Raw genomic sequence first — 15380 nt, 5'->3', positions numbered from 1 at the left:
GGAGCTTTTGGCTGTCCTCAATTACTTTCCCAGGCCACAAGCAGAGAGCAGGATGGGAAATGGGGCTGCTAGGATTAGAACCGGTACCCATATAGGATCCCGGTGCATGCAAGGTGAGGACTTAGGCACTAGGCTACCATGCCAGGTCCTCAAATATACTTTTTTTTTAATTTACTTTTTAATTGAAGACACATTTACTTACTAGAAAAGCAGAGCAACAAAGAGTGAGCGAGAAAAGAACAAGAAACTGGGTATCTTTCATCTGCTGGTTCACTCCTCCAATGGCTGCAACAGCCAGGTCTTAGCCAGGCCTAAACCAGGAACTCCATCCTGGTCTTCTCTGGGTGGAGGGTAGCGGGAATTCAATCACTGGGACCATCTTTTCTTGTCTTCCCAGGAACAGTAGCAGGAGCTGGCCTGGAAACAGAGCAGCCAAACTTGAAGTAGTGCTGAGATAGGGATGCCACTGTTGCAAGCAGCGAGGTTAACCTTGTGGCATCACACCAGCCCTGAAACTTTACAAATTTTAAAATTCAGGCCTGGTGTGGTAACCTAGCAGCTAAAGTCCTTGCCTTGCAAGCACTGGAATCCCATATGGGTGTCAGTTCGTATCCTGTCAGCCCTGCTTTCCATCCAGCTCCCTGTTTGTGGCGTGGGAAACCAATACAACACAGCCCAAAGCCTTGGGACCCTGCACCAGCATGGGAGACCCAGAAGAGGCTCTGGGCTTCTGGCTTTGGATCAGATCGGCTTTGGCCATTGCGGCCACTTGAGCAGTGAATCAGCAGTGACGGAAGATCTTTCTGTCTTTCCTCTCTGTATATCTGACTTTCTAATAAAAATAAAATAAATCTTTAAAAAAGAAACCTTTTAAATTTACCTAACCCAGATAGCTTTTTCCTTAGGAGTGTGGTGTTCTGAGTACCCTAAGTTCTATCTGGGAGATACAATGTTCGTAAAATCTTTGGGGAAGCAGAAGCAGCTGCATCTGGTGTCACTTCACTGCTCCTGTGCAGGACTGAAAAGCCCTACCTTGTCTCTCCTTTCGCTCCTTCGGCCCTGGGAGAGGCTGTCCGCCCTTACCCGACCCTTCCACGGCGAACCCCATCAGCACGGAGTAGAGCCAGAAGTCGCGGAAGAGCTTCTGTAGCCGAGGCTTGGCTTCTTTGATGGGTGGCAGCCGTCGGGTGAGCTGAGTCCCAGAAGAGAGAGGGAGAAGGGTGGTTAGTAGCTTATGCCCCTCGACAGCTCCAGGTGTGGATGCAGCTCGACTCATGCCCTGAGAGCACTGACAGCATGTTCTGCCAGGCCGGGCTGGAAAAGGCACACTCAGCAGTGGCAGGGTCTGATCCATAACGCTGCCAATCCAGCACGCGTTTGCTTGTTGCTTCGCTGAGTTCCCGATGTGTGGGAATCAGGATCCCAAGAAAGGAGGTGCCTTTCTTTTTAAGCGGTGATGCTGAATTTATAGGAAACACTAGTGGCAACTGGTCTGAAGAACAACAAAAGACTACATTACTACGTGGTGACAGGCAAGAAGTTCCCATCAAGGGTACTTAGAGCAAGAAAGGTGCTCCCTGTGACACATCACACGCCGTTGAGAGGTGCACGGCAAACCAAGCAGTCGGGACATCGGGCACTACTCTGCTTTCCACACATTCCTTATCCCAGCTAAAATGTAGCAAGGATAGTACTCACTCTAGCTTTTATGTTTTTATCCAAAGCATTTCTTTGGAAGGCAGGGTGAACAAAAAGAACACACACACACACACACACAGAGTGAGAAGAGAGAGAGAGAGAGAGAGAGAGAGAGAGAGAGAGAGAGAGAAAGAATATCTTTCAACTGCCTGTTTCCTCCCCAAATGCCTGTAATAGCCAGGTCCGGGTCAGGGCAAGGCTAGGGGCTGGAACTCCTTCTGGGTCTCCCATGTGGCTGTGGCAGGGCCCCAGGCACACGGACCATCCTCTGTGGCTTTCCCAGTCACACTGGCAGGGGAGCACACTGCATAGGAAGTGGAGCAGTCAGGACTGAAACCAGTGCTCTCCTATGGGCTGCAAGAGACAGTTTCACTTGTTGTGCTACAAGGCCAACTCCTTATTTTCATTTTTAAAAATTATCTACTTACTTGAGATGCAGAGAGAAAGAAAGACAGAAACAGAGATAGGGAGAGTTTTAATGTACTGATTCACTCCTAAAATGCCTGCAATGACTGGGGTTTGGCCAGGAGCCGGGAACTGTCTGGGCCTCCTACATGGGTGGCAGCGGCCCAGGTAATTAAGCCACCTCCACTGCCTTCCAGGGTGTGTATCAGCAGAAAGCTGGGGCTAGGATCCAGAGGCAGCAGCTGAACTCAAGTTGTCTGCTGCAGACATCTGAAGCAGTGTTTTAACTGTTAGGTCAAACAGCTACCCTGGCCTCCTTTTCCAGGGCAGGGTGTTGACAGTGGGTGGTGGGAGTTCTGATTCCCAACTGCTGTTGCAGTTCCCTAAACTGAGTGGGCGCGCTGGGAGAGAGCAGCAGCCGCGTGCAAAGCTAGGCCACGGCTGGGCTAGGAAGTGTGAGAACAAGAGAACAGGGGAACCGGCGATGGGAGGCTGGGCACAGGGGAGAGCCTCGATGAATCAGCACAATGGTGGCCACACTGGTAAAGCAGTCCTGAGAAGGTGCGAGGGAGGCTCTGAGAACACGGCTCTGCTGAAGTCACGCAGTCCAACCCAGCCATGCTTCTTACATCCTGGACACGGTGGCCTGGTGCACACCAGCATTTCCCACTCTGAGCCGCGCCCCCAGGCCTGTGGCACAGCATGAGATCCTGCTATTCCTTTATGGGGGTTCTAGAGGGGGAAGGGGATGGTTACTGCAATGCTCTCAGACACACACTTGTGGGACCACCTAAATCCAGGGAGCAGTGCTCTGGGACAAACTGGTCTTCCAGAGTATGCTTAAGACTTTTTAGGGCATTTGAATTCACACACACACACACACACACACACACACACACACACACACACATCCTCAAGGACGCTTTAGGGGACACACGGCTCCCCTACACCAGCATGCCTGTGTACAGACACACACACACACACACACACCCTCAAGGACACTTTAGGGGACACACAGCGCCCCTACACCAGCATGCCTGTGTACACGTACGTACACACACACACACACACACACACACACACACACACACACCCAGATCCTTGAGAACGCTTTTGGGGGACACACGGCTTCCCTACACCAGCATGTCTGTGTACATGCACACACACACACAAGGGAAGCTGCCTGCCTGTTGTCCTAGGATGCCAGCATAGTGGGGCTGCAGACTGGCAATGACACAGTGATCCCTGACTGAAGGAAGGTTTGTGTCATGGCCTCCTTGCTGGTTAAGTCACTCACCTCATTCTCTGTGCTCTACTTCTCACTGAGGCACCATCTCACAAAAGGATGGGGAAATGGGTTACAGGAGCCCGGGGCAGGGGGGAGAAGGGCGAGGTCAGATGATGTGTGTGACCTTCCATGACTGGAGAGCAGGTTATGGAAGCTGCTGGCTTAGCTCAGCATGGTGATGCAGCAAGGGCTGCTCCCTGCATGGATGCCATCTGTGCCCAGGCACGCATCACAACATCAGCTACATAAGGACCTGGAACCTGGGAATCTCCACTCAGGAGCCATCAAAGACGTGGGCGAGGGGGGGTTTGTGCTGACAAAGCTACTTGAGTGGTGTTTGAATTAGCACATATTTACTTTGGGAAATACACACAACAGCAGCCCAGCAATCAAAGTTCACCCTGAAACCCTGCCTGCCCATCCCAGCAGAGTGTTGTCTGGGGAAACGCTACTTCTCAGAAGCACAGAGGTAAGTCCGGTTTTTAACGTTTTTGTCAAGAATATTCCTACATTTTTATTTGGGGCACTCAGACATAGGCAACTGGTTTGCCTCTCTACAGGACATGGATTCTAAAGCTTTCTATACCGCCTTACAGGTAGAAAGAAACCAGTTTTTATGTTATAACCTATCAACTGCTGCTAGTTATACTGTCAGGACACTGACAAAACGGGAGCAAGAACCGTGGGCCGAGGGAAAGCGCTGCACCGAGGCTGGCTGCGCTCTTGAACTGGGCAGCTGTACTGGGAGTCCGGGTGGGACTGTCTTTGTTCTCAGAGGTTATCCTTGAAGTGTCCGTGAGATATGGTGTAAGAAATCTACTCTCAGATGGTTCCAAGAATTAACAAATGTGTGGCAAAATGCCTACGCGTGCGCGCACACACACCCCTGGCAGGAGCAAGAGTGTCCAATAAACATAAAAACCTGTTGCATCCAAGGCAAGGTGATCCAGGGGGTGTCTTGTCGCACAATCACTCTTTCAACTTTTTCTAAATCTGAGATTCTCTCAAGAGTTTTGCAAATGCCAGGAAACTGCTTCTTTCTGATAGGCCTGCTTCAAGGCAAGGAGATGGGAGTTGGGGAGGGCGTGTGTGTGTGTGTGTGGTGTGTGTGTGGGGTGTGTGTGTGTGTGTGTGTGGTGTTTGTGTATTCTGCTCTGACTCACAGTGATGATGACAGAAACAACCTAGCCTCACTCTCTGCAATGAGCAGCAAAGCGCCAGGTGAACTGCACACAAAAACAAAGATTTAGACTGATTTACCTCCAAAATACATTGCTTCTTGTCAAATACTGTAATTTGGATTTTGTAATTTTGATTAGTAAAGAGAAAGATGTACCTTTTGGTGATATTTTTTTCTTCCTCTGCTATGAGGGTTTCTGGCTTTTGATCATACAGTGTAGGATGGCATGTAAGAAGTTTGCATGTATAAGCTCTCGAATCCAGGATTAAAACGTGAATGTCTCTATTTTGCCTCCCCTGAATATCTGCCCTCTGGAACCAAATTTTTATTTATTCAAGCTGGTTGTCTAGCTTTTTTTTTTTTTTTTTCAAATTTTCTTTTTTTTTTTTTTTATGAGTAGATATCATTAAGTGTAGTCAAACAAGGAGAATTCTACTGTCGTTATTTCCTCCCTCTTTCTATTTGTTAAAAAAAAAATGCACTACCACTAATAACCATGTCTGACTTGGTTGGGAAATGGCCAGGTTCTAGTCACAGCCCAACACATCAGAGATTGTCTCACGCATGCACAGTGCGTGCATGAGCCTGCAGCGTCAACGGGGTGTTGAGCGAGAAGGCCAATGAAGACCAAAAAGTCAGAAACTACATGACTTTTCCCTTCCAAAAAGTGCAATTCCAAATTCTTCCAGCTGTGATGAAAACAATGTCCAAGCTGATGATTTGGATGATACCATCGGGTTAGGCTGGCAGAGGAGAAAACCAGGTGGGACAGTACTTCCCAAAATCCGGGCTGCCAGGAACAACCTGGACACAGGTGACCTGGAGGGGGACTGAACCAGCAAGAGTCACTGCCACTTACTGGTGATGGTGACAACAGCTCGGTCTCCTGATGTGACATGCAGGGAGGAGGGCATCAAGTTCCACAAAGTGCCTGGTGCGATGACTGGCGTCCCATAGAGCCACCAACAGCAGCTATTGTCACGATCAACAGTCAAAATACCAAGTGGGGGTATCTTGTAGAGTCAGCCTTCTCTTTGGGCTTTACAAGCCCAAACACAGGCTTAACGGGAGGCAGTAATTCTTCACAGGCTTAAGATGGCGGTGACTAGCTGGTCCTCAAATATCTACCTACTAAGATACGGTGATCACAGACACACAGGAAATTTAACAAAACACGGTGATTTCTAGGATGACCAGAACTTGTACTACTTTTCAGCTTTATCTATATTTTTAAATTATTTATATATTTGAGAGGCAGGGAGAGTGAGGGCAAGAGGCCGAGAGAGATACTCCACCCACCAATGCACTCCCCAAATGCCTGCACCAGCTAGGATGGGGCCAGGCAGAAGCTAGGATTCCCACACAGCTGGTAGGAATTCAACTACCTCAGCTGTCACTGCCGCCCGCCATGGTCTACAGCATCAGGAAGCTGGAGCCTGGACTCAAACCACAGTATTCTGATTTGGATTTGTTAGGTCTTTTTTTTTTTAAATTTTTATTTATTTATTTTCATTTTATTTGAAAAGCAGAGAGAAGCAGATCTTTCAGCTTCCGGTACACTCCCCAGATGTCCAGTCAGGGCTGGGCCAGGCCAAAGCTATTAGTAACTCTATTTGGCTTCAGATTGACTCAGTTCTGGCCACTGTGGACATGTGGGGAGTGAACCAGTGGATGAAAGATCTGTCTCTCTTTCCCCATAAAATCTGACCTGCCTTTCTAATAAAAATAAACAAATCTGTTTTTTTTTTTTAAAGACAGACTAGCCACAAAGTTTATATGAGACACACATACCTTGCTTATCTAAATAAAGTATCCCCTAAGCCCTTTATTTTTACTGATATCCCCTCACTCCACCCCCTTTCAAAGGTTGTTTACAGGAGAAGCAAAAAAGTACAACAGATTTATCTCTGATATCTCTGGGAACCAAATGTCTAAAGATACAAGGGGGGAAAAAAAAAGGCACACCAGTACCAAGTCAGGAAGGTACTTCAGAAGGGTCAACCAAAGTGGAATGGAAAAATGCATTTTGGTACCAACAGCCTCTGGAGCTGCCAGGGAACTAACAGGCCACCAGCCACATCGCACCAGGCCCTGAGGTGGGCACTTACCACTACAGACAAGGTATAAATCTTTGCAAATTAGACAACCCAAAGTAACTGCACAAATCTCAAGTACCTTCCCTGTCTGGGCTCCCCCTGTCTACTAGACAAGGTAGAGAGCACCCACAGGCTGCGATGCTGAGACTCTGGGATCCCTTGCTTTACCGGACAACCGTGTCCAAACTGGCTCATCTGCTCTTCACAGTGTGCCTGTGTGTGTGTGTGTCTGTGTGTGTGTGTGTGTATGTGTGTATGTGGTGGTAGTGGGGGGTGTTTTTGTATGTCTCTTATGTCAAATAAGCTATTTGGAAATGGAAGATAAATGGCAGGTGAATGAATGAGAAGAAAAACTTCTCCTGGAAGCTTGGAGCCGCCAGGGATTCTAGAAGGGCTGTTCTGCAGATCTTTGAAGAGGTGATTCATGGATCACGGGGCAGAAAATGTTACGTGTATGTTCATCTCCATCAGATCCTTTTAAAGTCTCTAATCTGAAAATGGCCTTGAGTTGGCGCTGTGCCCAGGACCTCTTTCTCGGCCAGCTCCGCAGCAAGGCTCATCTCGGAGCACTGCAGCGAGGAGGCTGCGGGGAAGGGGTCAATTCCGGCGGCCCCTCACCCTGTCCTCTGTTTTTTTTTTTGGTCTCAGCTTCAGCTCAGCAAAAATGAAACACCGGCCCCTCCTGCTTCTTGTTTCTCTCACCATAACGTCTGTGTGTGGCGGGAGCAGAGGCCCCGTGGATCAGAACAGTCAAAACCAGAGTGTGCCCCTGCTGCCAGCTGACTTCCACAAGGAAAACACAGTCACCAACGACTGGATTCCAGAGGGGGAGGAGGACGACGACTACCTGGACCTGGACAAGATACTCGGGGAAGATGACAACTACATAGACATCATCGACGTGGTTTCCCCGACAGATGTGGAAGCCAGTGAAGGCAACATCCTGCAGCTGTTCCAAGGCAAGAGTAGAATCCAGCGTCTCAACATCCTCAACGCCAAGTTTGCCTTCCAGCTGTACCGAACGCTCAATGAGCAGGCCCACGCCTCTGAGAACATCCTCCTAGCACCTGTGGGCATCTCTACAGCCATGGGGATGATTTCCTTAGGTCTCAGGGGGGAGACCCACGAACAGGTGCATGCAACTTTGCACTTTCGAGACTTCATTAATGCCAGCAGCAAATATGAGGTCCTGACCGTTCATAATCTCTTCCATAAGCTGACCCATCGCCTCTTCAGGAGGAACTTTGGGTACACGCTGCGGTCAGTCAATGACCTCTATGTGCAGAGGCAGTTTCCCATCCGGGAGGACTTTCAGGCTAAAGTAAGAGAGTACTATTTTGCCGAGGCCCAGGAGGCTGACTTCTCTGACCCCGCCTTCATAGCGAAAGCCAACAACCACATCCTGAAGGTGACCAAGGGCCTCATCAAAGGAGCGCTGGACAACATACACCCCGCTACTCAGATGATGATCCTGAACTGCATCTACTTCAAAGGTAAGAACGACTTTCTGATTTTTCCAAGCATTTCGCCACATCCTTTCTAGGTGTGTGGGGAGATGGAAGGCCAAGGTCAGCTGAGATCCAGGGATGGGAACAATTGTAAGGGGGCATATTGAGCCCCAATTTCATGGTCACTGGATCTGTAGAATAGCCTTGTGAGGTCATCATTGGTATCAGTGTCCCCATTTAACACCTAGAGCCACCAAGGTGCAGTGAGACAAAGGGGGACTCCTAACGGCACTCTTGGTAGCAAGGGGCCCAGTCAAGTCACCTCTGGTGATTCAATCAGAATAATACAGTAACTCCTTTAGTGTTTGGTCAGCCTGCAGCTGAGTTTTTTCTTTTTTTTTTTCCCTAATTTTCTTTCCCAATTACCAACAAACAGAAATAGACATAAAAGCTGAAGCAACACATCTGTGTGTGAAGGGTTCAGCTTGAAGAACTGCTGAGTCCCTGCTCTAACCCCTCTTCAGGATACTCTCTCACTGACAGGCAGATGAGGGTGGGAAAATAAAGTGCTTTTCACGGGATTGCTTTGGACCAAGCACGAGAGTGCTTTTCAAAGAGTGCTTGCCCTCCCTTCCAGTCCCCTACTCCAACCACAGATCTTTCCCCTAGCTTCTCTGCTGGTATCCGAGAGGGGAAAAAAATGGGCATGGATTTATAAAATCCAGACTTCACCTTTCAGAATTCCTCACTGGGATGTGATGGGAAGAAACCTCTACTTTGCTCTAAATCCAGAGTGCTCAAGGGATGCGTTGGCGTGGTGTCAGAACTCATCATCATGGCATATGATCACAGTTTATCAGGACTCCCAGCTACTACTAGATACCAGCAAGGGACAGTCCCTGAGGTCTGGGGACTAGTGTACTAGTTCTAGTTAAGCCTCTCAACAGATGTAGGGTAACCCTGGGATGTGAAGGATGGAGGCTGTCTCCTGGCTTCCATCTGGGGAAGGTGGGCCATAGTCCCTCCTGATCTGTGCCCACTCTGTGCCCCCCAGCTCTGAGAGGCAGGCATTCTGGCTAGGTGGGGCCAGCAGGGATGAAGAGGACAGAACTGCAGATGGTAAGGAGCACTGAGATCTGACCCCTGGGCTCCCACCCCAAAGGCAAACCTTATTGCGGGTAAAATCAAAGGCTGAGAGTAACAGCCTCCTGGGAAACACAGATGCACACACACACACACACACACACACACGCAGTAAGTACTTCATTACTGAGAATAAGTGTGCGTTGTGGAACTGGCCAAACAGGACTTCTCCCAGCTTCACTACTCCTCACTGGTGAGATCGGGGGTGAGGCATTCAGGGTCTCTGTGACTCAGTTTCCTCACCTTCAACACAGATGTGGGAACATCCATTGTGACAGGTGGGTGGGGAGAGCCACAAGGGACAGGGACACACGCCTCACTGCAGTCCCTGGCAGATGCTGAGAGCTCTGGCGAAGCTGCAGAAGATGCTGTCCGTGTCAACATGACACCAAGCATGCAGGATGCTGCCAGTGACATCCCATTTCCATGAGCAATTAACCTGTGCTCAGAGACGACTTCAGGGAAGGCCAGTGGGAAGCATTCTGGCAATGCCCTTGGTCCCAGCAGTCTGGGGCATCCTCAGGCCCACACCTGTGAGCCTCTGCTTCAGGCCTGGCCAGCACTAGGCACAGGGGGACACTCGGGCAGCAAGTACTTTTGCTGGCCTGGGGGTTGGGGAAACGAATAAGCTGCCAAACACAGCCAACTATGCACCAACACTACAGAAATGTCAAATGTGAGGGGGCTATCGAAGAATCTGAGCAGGGAAAAAAATCACTTTGTTTTCCTGGAAAACATTTTTGAAACTCATAGACAGTGTTTTTAATTTGTTTTTGTTTTTAAAGACATAGCTTTCATCTGCTGGCACACTCCCCAGATGTCTACAGTCCTGCCGGGCTGGGATGAGCTGGGCTGGAGGTGGCAGACAGGAGTTGTACTCAGCTCTGCCATGTAAGCGGCAGGATCTCAGGTACTTGAGCCATTCTCTCTACCTCCCAGGGTCTACATCAGCAGGAAGCTGGAGTCAGTCCAGGTACCTGGATATGTGATGCAGGCATCCCACGTGTGAACTGCTGCGCCAAGCACCCATCCAATGTGCTTCCTGAGGATCTCTCATGGACAGGCTTCCATTTTTTTTTAAAGATTTATTTTTATTGGAAGGACAGATTTATAGCGAGAAGGAGAGACAAAGATTTTCCATCCATTGGTTCATTCCCTAAGTGGCTGCAACAGGCAGCACTGAGTTGATCTGAAGCTAGGAGCTTCTTCCTGGTCTCCACATGGGTGCAGGTTCTATGGCTTTGGGCCATTTTTGACTGCTTTCCCAGGTCACAAGTAGGGAGCTGGACAGCAAGTGGAGCAGACGGGACACAAACCGGCACCCATATGAGATTCCAGTGCTTGCAAGGGCAAAATTAGCCAATCGAGCTGTCTCTTCAGGCTTCCATTCCTCATCATATCATGAAATGTTCAGTTAACTGAACTCTGGGACTCAGGACCAATGCCTGTAGAAACCCATCTATAGGGCCCGGCGCGGTGGCGCAAGTGGTTAAGGTCCTTGCCTTGCACGCCCGGGATCCCATATGGGCACCGGTTCTATCCTGGCAGCCCCGCTTCCCTTCCAGCTCCCTGCCTGTGGCCCGGGAAAGCAGCCGAGGACGGCCCAAAGCTTTGGGACCCTGCACCCGCGTGGGAGACCTGGAAGAGGCTCCTGGCTTCGGATTGGCATAGTATCGGCCGTTGCGCTCACTTGGGGAGTGAATCATCGGATGGAAGATCTTTCTCTCTATCTCTCCTCTCTGTATATCTGCCTTTCCAATAAAAAATAATAAAAATAAATCTTAAAAAAAAAAAAAGAAACCCATCTATGTATGGATGTCCCTCAGAGGGGAAGAGAAGGTAATTTTAATTTTCTAGTTCCCAAATCTGTTACTAATTTGTTTCTCATTTTCGATGCTATTACCTCTTCAAAAAGCACAAAAAGAATAGGAATTGAGCCTCTGAGGGAGTGAAAGAATAAAGACTTCCAGAAGACCTGTGTGTGGCAGCTCCATCAGGACTAGGAAGCACAAGGATTCCCAATGGGGTGCTGCCTAGGACAGGGAACCGCCTGGCCCAGGCGTCAGCAGCGCTGCTGCTGGACAGTTCTGAGCCACAGCCACGGGCAGGCAAGAGCTGTCTGGTGTTGAACTCTTCCTAAGGGACCCCCAGTTTTCTCACACCAGCTAGAAACTTTGGATGCATTACTTCAGTTGTTTGTGCCTACCTCCTCACCTGTAAAATGCAGGTAACAGTAGGAAGCACCCCCCCCATAAGAAGTGCTGGAGGCAACAAAGATATGATACAAGGGTAATTCAGAAAGTTCATGGGAAAAATAACATTTTCATTTCCATGTACACTTCCTAAAATCTGCGTTTTCCATGAATTGAGGAGTCATGCGTAGGAGAGGTACTCGGAGAAGAGGTGCCTGGGACAGCACCAGTTCTCAACTGCTGGTTACCCATTGGGGCCAGTTTCAAGCATCTCAGAGCATCTCCTGACTTGATTGTGGAGACACAGGGCTGCACCCAACTCCATGAGAAAGCCTTGAAGGCAATATTACCTCATTCACATGTCCTGCCAGTGAGTGCAGAATCAGTGGGTGGGAGCTGAGAGGAGCACCAAGCCTTTCAGCCTCCAGAGGAAGCAGAGGCCCAGGTAAGCCAAGGTCTCACCGTGGCTCAGAGCCACTGTTTCACCTCTCTTCTTACAAGTGCAAATGCCTGGATCAAACCAGACCCAGGGAATCAAAGACCCTGGGGTGGGTCCTGCAGAGCCTTGTGAGGACTTGATTATGTGCTGCTGGGTGAGAACCACTGCTCCCAGAACAACATTCCAGTAACAGCACCATGTCCTCTTGCCCTTACAGGAACCTGGGTGAATAAGTTCCCAGTGGAAATGACATTCAACCATAACTTCCGGCTGAATGAGCGGGAAGTGGTCAAGGTTTCTATGATGCAGACCAAAGGTAACTTCCTCGCAGCAACTGACCAGGAGCTGGACTGCGAAGTTCTCCAGCTAGAGTATGTGGGGGGCATCAGCATGCTAATTGTGGTCCCACACAAGCTGTCCGGCATGAAGAACCTCGAGGCACAGCTGACACCCCAGGTGGTAGAAAGATGGCAAAAAAGCATGACAAACAGGTACGTCAGGCCTTGGGTTTGTTCTTTGGTTCTCCCAGAGAATGTTGAGAATGTTCAGGACTGCTAGGACTCGGGTCATCTCAAGGAAGGGGAGATGCAGTATTAAGTACTCCAAACCTGCCACAAAGGCTGTCTGTTCATGACTCGTTGCTCAGCCATGCAATGGGAATAACTACGTTCACTTCCAGGGTCACCAAGAGAAACAAGCTTGGCTGGAACCCAGGTAATATCCAACAATGATTCCCTGCCTCCTTCCCTCAACAGGGAACCCTCAGGGCCCCTTGGGAATCTGAGGACCTAACACCCACCATTTCCTCCTATTATCATTTACTGTTCAACAGTTAAAACTGCAGGTCTGAAATACTTCAGAAAGCTCAGGGAAAATGGAATTCAAAGATAAGCTCACTTTGGTGAAGAAGAAAAAAAAAAAGAAAATTGAAATCCATGTAGAGTTTGTTTGTTTGTTTGATGGCATGCATGTCTATGAAATTTGTGAAGATCTCGCCTATCAGCCTGCTGGGGCTCCTGTTAACAGAGAACCCCAGACTAGGCTGCGGCTTTAGCAAGCACTGAGAATGTTAGCCCTGGCTGGTAAGCGTATGAGTGGATACTCAACTCTCTTAAGTGTCTCAAGTTATGGAACCAAACAAGTGAAACGTTTCATCTACCTTCTCAAACCGGATACCAGCAAAAGTCCTGCTGCTGACCTTTGAGACAGTAAATAAACCATGCAGCATCAGGGAAATGACCACAGAGCAGTTGTTGACTGGTACCCATGGGTGGGGGCAGGGGTGCCACTTCCAGGACCCTCTGTGGATACCAAAGTCCACGAATGCTCAAGTCCGTTCTACTAAATTGCATAGTCTTTGTAAATACAACACTTTATATTATCTCCAGCTGACTTACTGTACCTAATATAACTGTTATGTAAACAGTTATTATACTGCATTTGGGGGCAGAGGGAGGAGATAATAACAAGTAGACATGATTTTTTTTTCTGAACATTTCTGTGTTCTTGTTGAACATGAGGATGTGTATCTTTGGGTCTGAAGGGTTAGTCTTTATAAAACCCATATTTTACAGAACATTCTTTTAAAAGTTTATTTGAAAGGGCTAGCAACACAGTGGGAAAGAGGAAGAAATACAGGGAACAGATCTCCCATCTGCTGGCTCACCCCTCAAATGCTCACAACAGCTGGACCAAGGCCAAAGCCAAGAGCCAGGAACTCAGCCCAGGTCTCCCTTATGAAAGGCAATGATCCAAGCAACTGAGCCATCACCTAATGCCTCCCAGGTGTATTAACAGGAAGACGCATTAGAAGTGGAGTTAGGATTTGATCCTGAGCCTTCTGATAATGGGATGTGGCGTCTTAATCCGCTGTAGTCCAACACATGCTCCTGGGATATAAATCTGAACAGATGTTGTGTCAGCTCTGTGGAACAAACAACCAAGGAGGGCAGGCTGTGGACACATGAACAGGTAATAGTAACTTGCAATCCAATGGAACGAGCCCCTTCCTCTCTTCCAACTAGAACCCGAATGGTGCTCCTGCCTAAATTCAAGCTGGAGAAGAACTACAACTTGGTAGAGGCCCTGAAGTCGATGGGGATCACAGAGCTGTTTGACAAAAATGGCAACATGTCAGGAATCTCAGACCAAAGTATCACCATTGATCTGGTAACCATCCCCTTCTCCCATTAATCCCTGGGATCCACCCTCAGCACGGGCCCCACCTCCACCGGTGTCCCAGCTAGCAATAACTGTCTTAGTCGGCAGGGCCAGGGAAGCTGGGGTAGCTCTCCTGGCTAGGCTGTGGCATGTACAGCACTCAGGTTTACAACTGCCAGCCAAGGGAGGAAGGGCAGGGCACTGCATTTACCAGACAATTAGCAGGTGGTGCTGCCACAGGGAGCCCCGTTCCTGTTGACACCAAAAAGGGGGAGGTGTGTGCTTCAGTCTATGACGGAGCTACTCCCACCAATCACAAGACTCATGAAAAACCTGAGATTGTGCCACAAGACATTCAGTTTCAACAGACCAACAACGGTGCTCAGCTAAAAAAGATCCAGCAAGCATATCAGTCTCAACAGTGCAGCAGATCCAGTCCCCTGCACCCCTCTTGGGTGTGCCCCAGGGTACTGCAGATAGAAGGAGTGGGGAGACCAAGGCCAGCAAGGACATCTCTGTTGCTCTTCAGGCCTCTCAGAATGTGGGCAGGGGTGGGAGGGAATGTGGTCCTAGAGTTTAAAGGGACTTGTTAGCCTCTAAGCATTGCCTGTGATAGGTGATGGCAGGTACTGTAAGTATGACAGTGACCAACTGTGACTTTGCACCACTGATGTGGTCTTTGCACCCTTCTAGAATGAGGTGGGACACGAGATTCTCTATCCCTGTGTGCCAAACATAGAATCTGACACTTGTTTTTCTAATTTGAACAGTTCAAGCACCAAGGCACCATCACAGTGAATGAAGAAGGCACCCAGGCGGCAGCTGTGACCACGGTGGGCTTCATGCCGCTGTCCACCCAGGTCCGCTTCACCGTCGACCGCCCCTTTCTGTTCTTGGTCTACGAGCACCGCACCAGCTGCCTGCTCTTCATGGGGAGAGTGGCCAACCCTGTCAGGTCTTAACGGGGGAGGTCTGGGCAGCTGATAGGTTTTGGGGGTACACTGTGATTCATTGTCCTTCCCAACAAAATGAGGGCATTTTGAGATGCTCTGGCATCCTGGCTTGCACCATCTTATACCTCCAATCTAACCCTGAGGCCACTTGAGAGAAGCAGGCTGAAGAGTAGACCATGCTAAGAACCTACAGAAGTTCTGTAACCATAGCAAGTGCTGCCCCCCAGAGGGTCTCAACGACAGACAGACCACCTCCTGCCCCCTTTCCTCAGAGCACATCCCAGTGCATCCTGGACACTTCCTTTCCCAGTGGCCTGCTGGGCCCAATGGGTTCTATCACTCAGAGCCTTTCTCAACAGGGGCTGCTTTCTGAACACA

At 49.2% G+C, this 15380-nt stretch overlaps 2 protein-coding genes across 4 annotated transcripts in view; one reads left to right on the top strand and one right to left on the bottom strand.

Moving 5' to 3' along the window:
* PI4KA (phosphatidylinositol 4-kinase alpha) overlaps positions 1 to 15380 on the bottom strand; it is a 101543-nt gene that overhangs the window by 37032 nt on the left and 49131 nt on the right. For all 3 annotated transcript variants that reach the window (XM_041003946.1, XM_041003948.1, XM_041003947.1), the window contains one exon: positions 1084 to 1192. In XM_041003946.1, the coding sequence (XP_040859880.1) occupies positions 1084 to 1192 (109 nt within the window). The remainder of the gene's footprint in view (positions 1 to 1083; positions 1193 to 15380) is intronic.
* SERPIND1 (serpin family D member 1) lies at positions 3830 to 15102 on the top strand. Its single transcript, XM_041003949.1, has 5 exons — positions 3830 to 3860; positions 7316 to 8160; positions 12107 to 12380; positions 13914 to 14058; positions 14820 to 15102. Exons 2-5 carry the CDS (start codon positions 7332 to 7334, stop codon positions 15009 to 15011), a joined length of 1440 nt encoding a protein of 479 aa, XP_040859883.1. The 5' UTR covers positions 3830 to 3860; positions 7316 to 7331; the 3' UTR covers positions 15012 to 15102.

This window comes from Ochotona curzoniae, unplaced genomic scaffold, assembly GCF_017591425.1.
Source record: "Ochotona curzoniae isolate NIBS_2020 unplaced genomic scaffold, NIBS_Ocur_1.0 scaffold_274, whole genome shotgun sequence".
Lineage (NCBI taxonomy): Eukaryota > Metazoa > Chordata > Mammalia > Lagomorpha > Ochotonidae > Ochotona > Ochotona curzoniae.
Note: the sequence above shows the minus strand (reverse complement) of the source record. Positions and strands in the feature narration are given on the sequence as shown.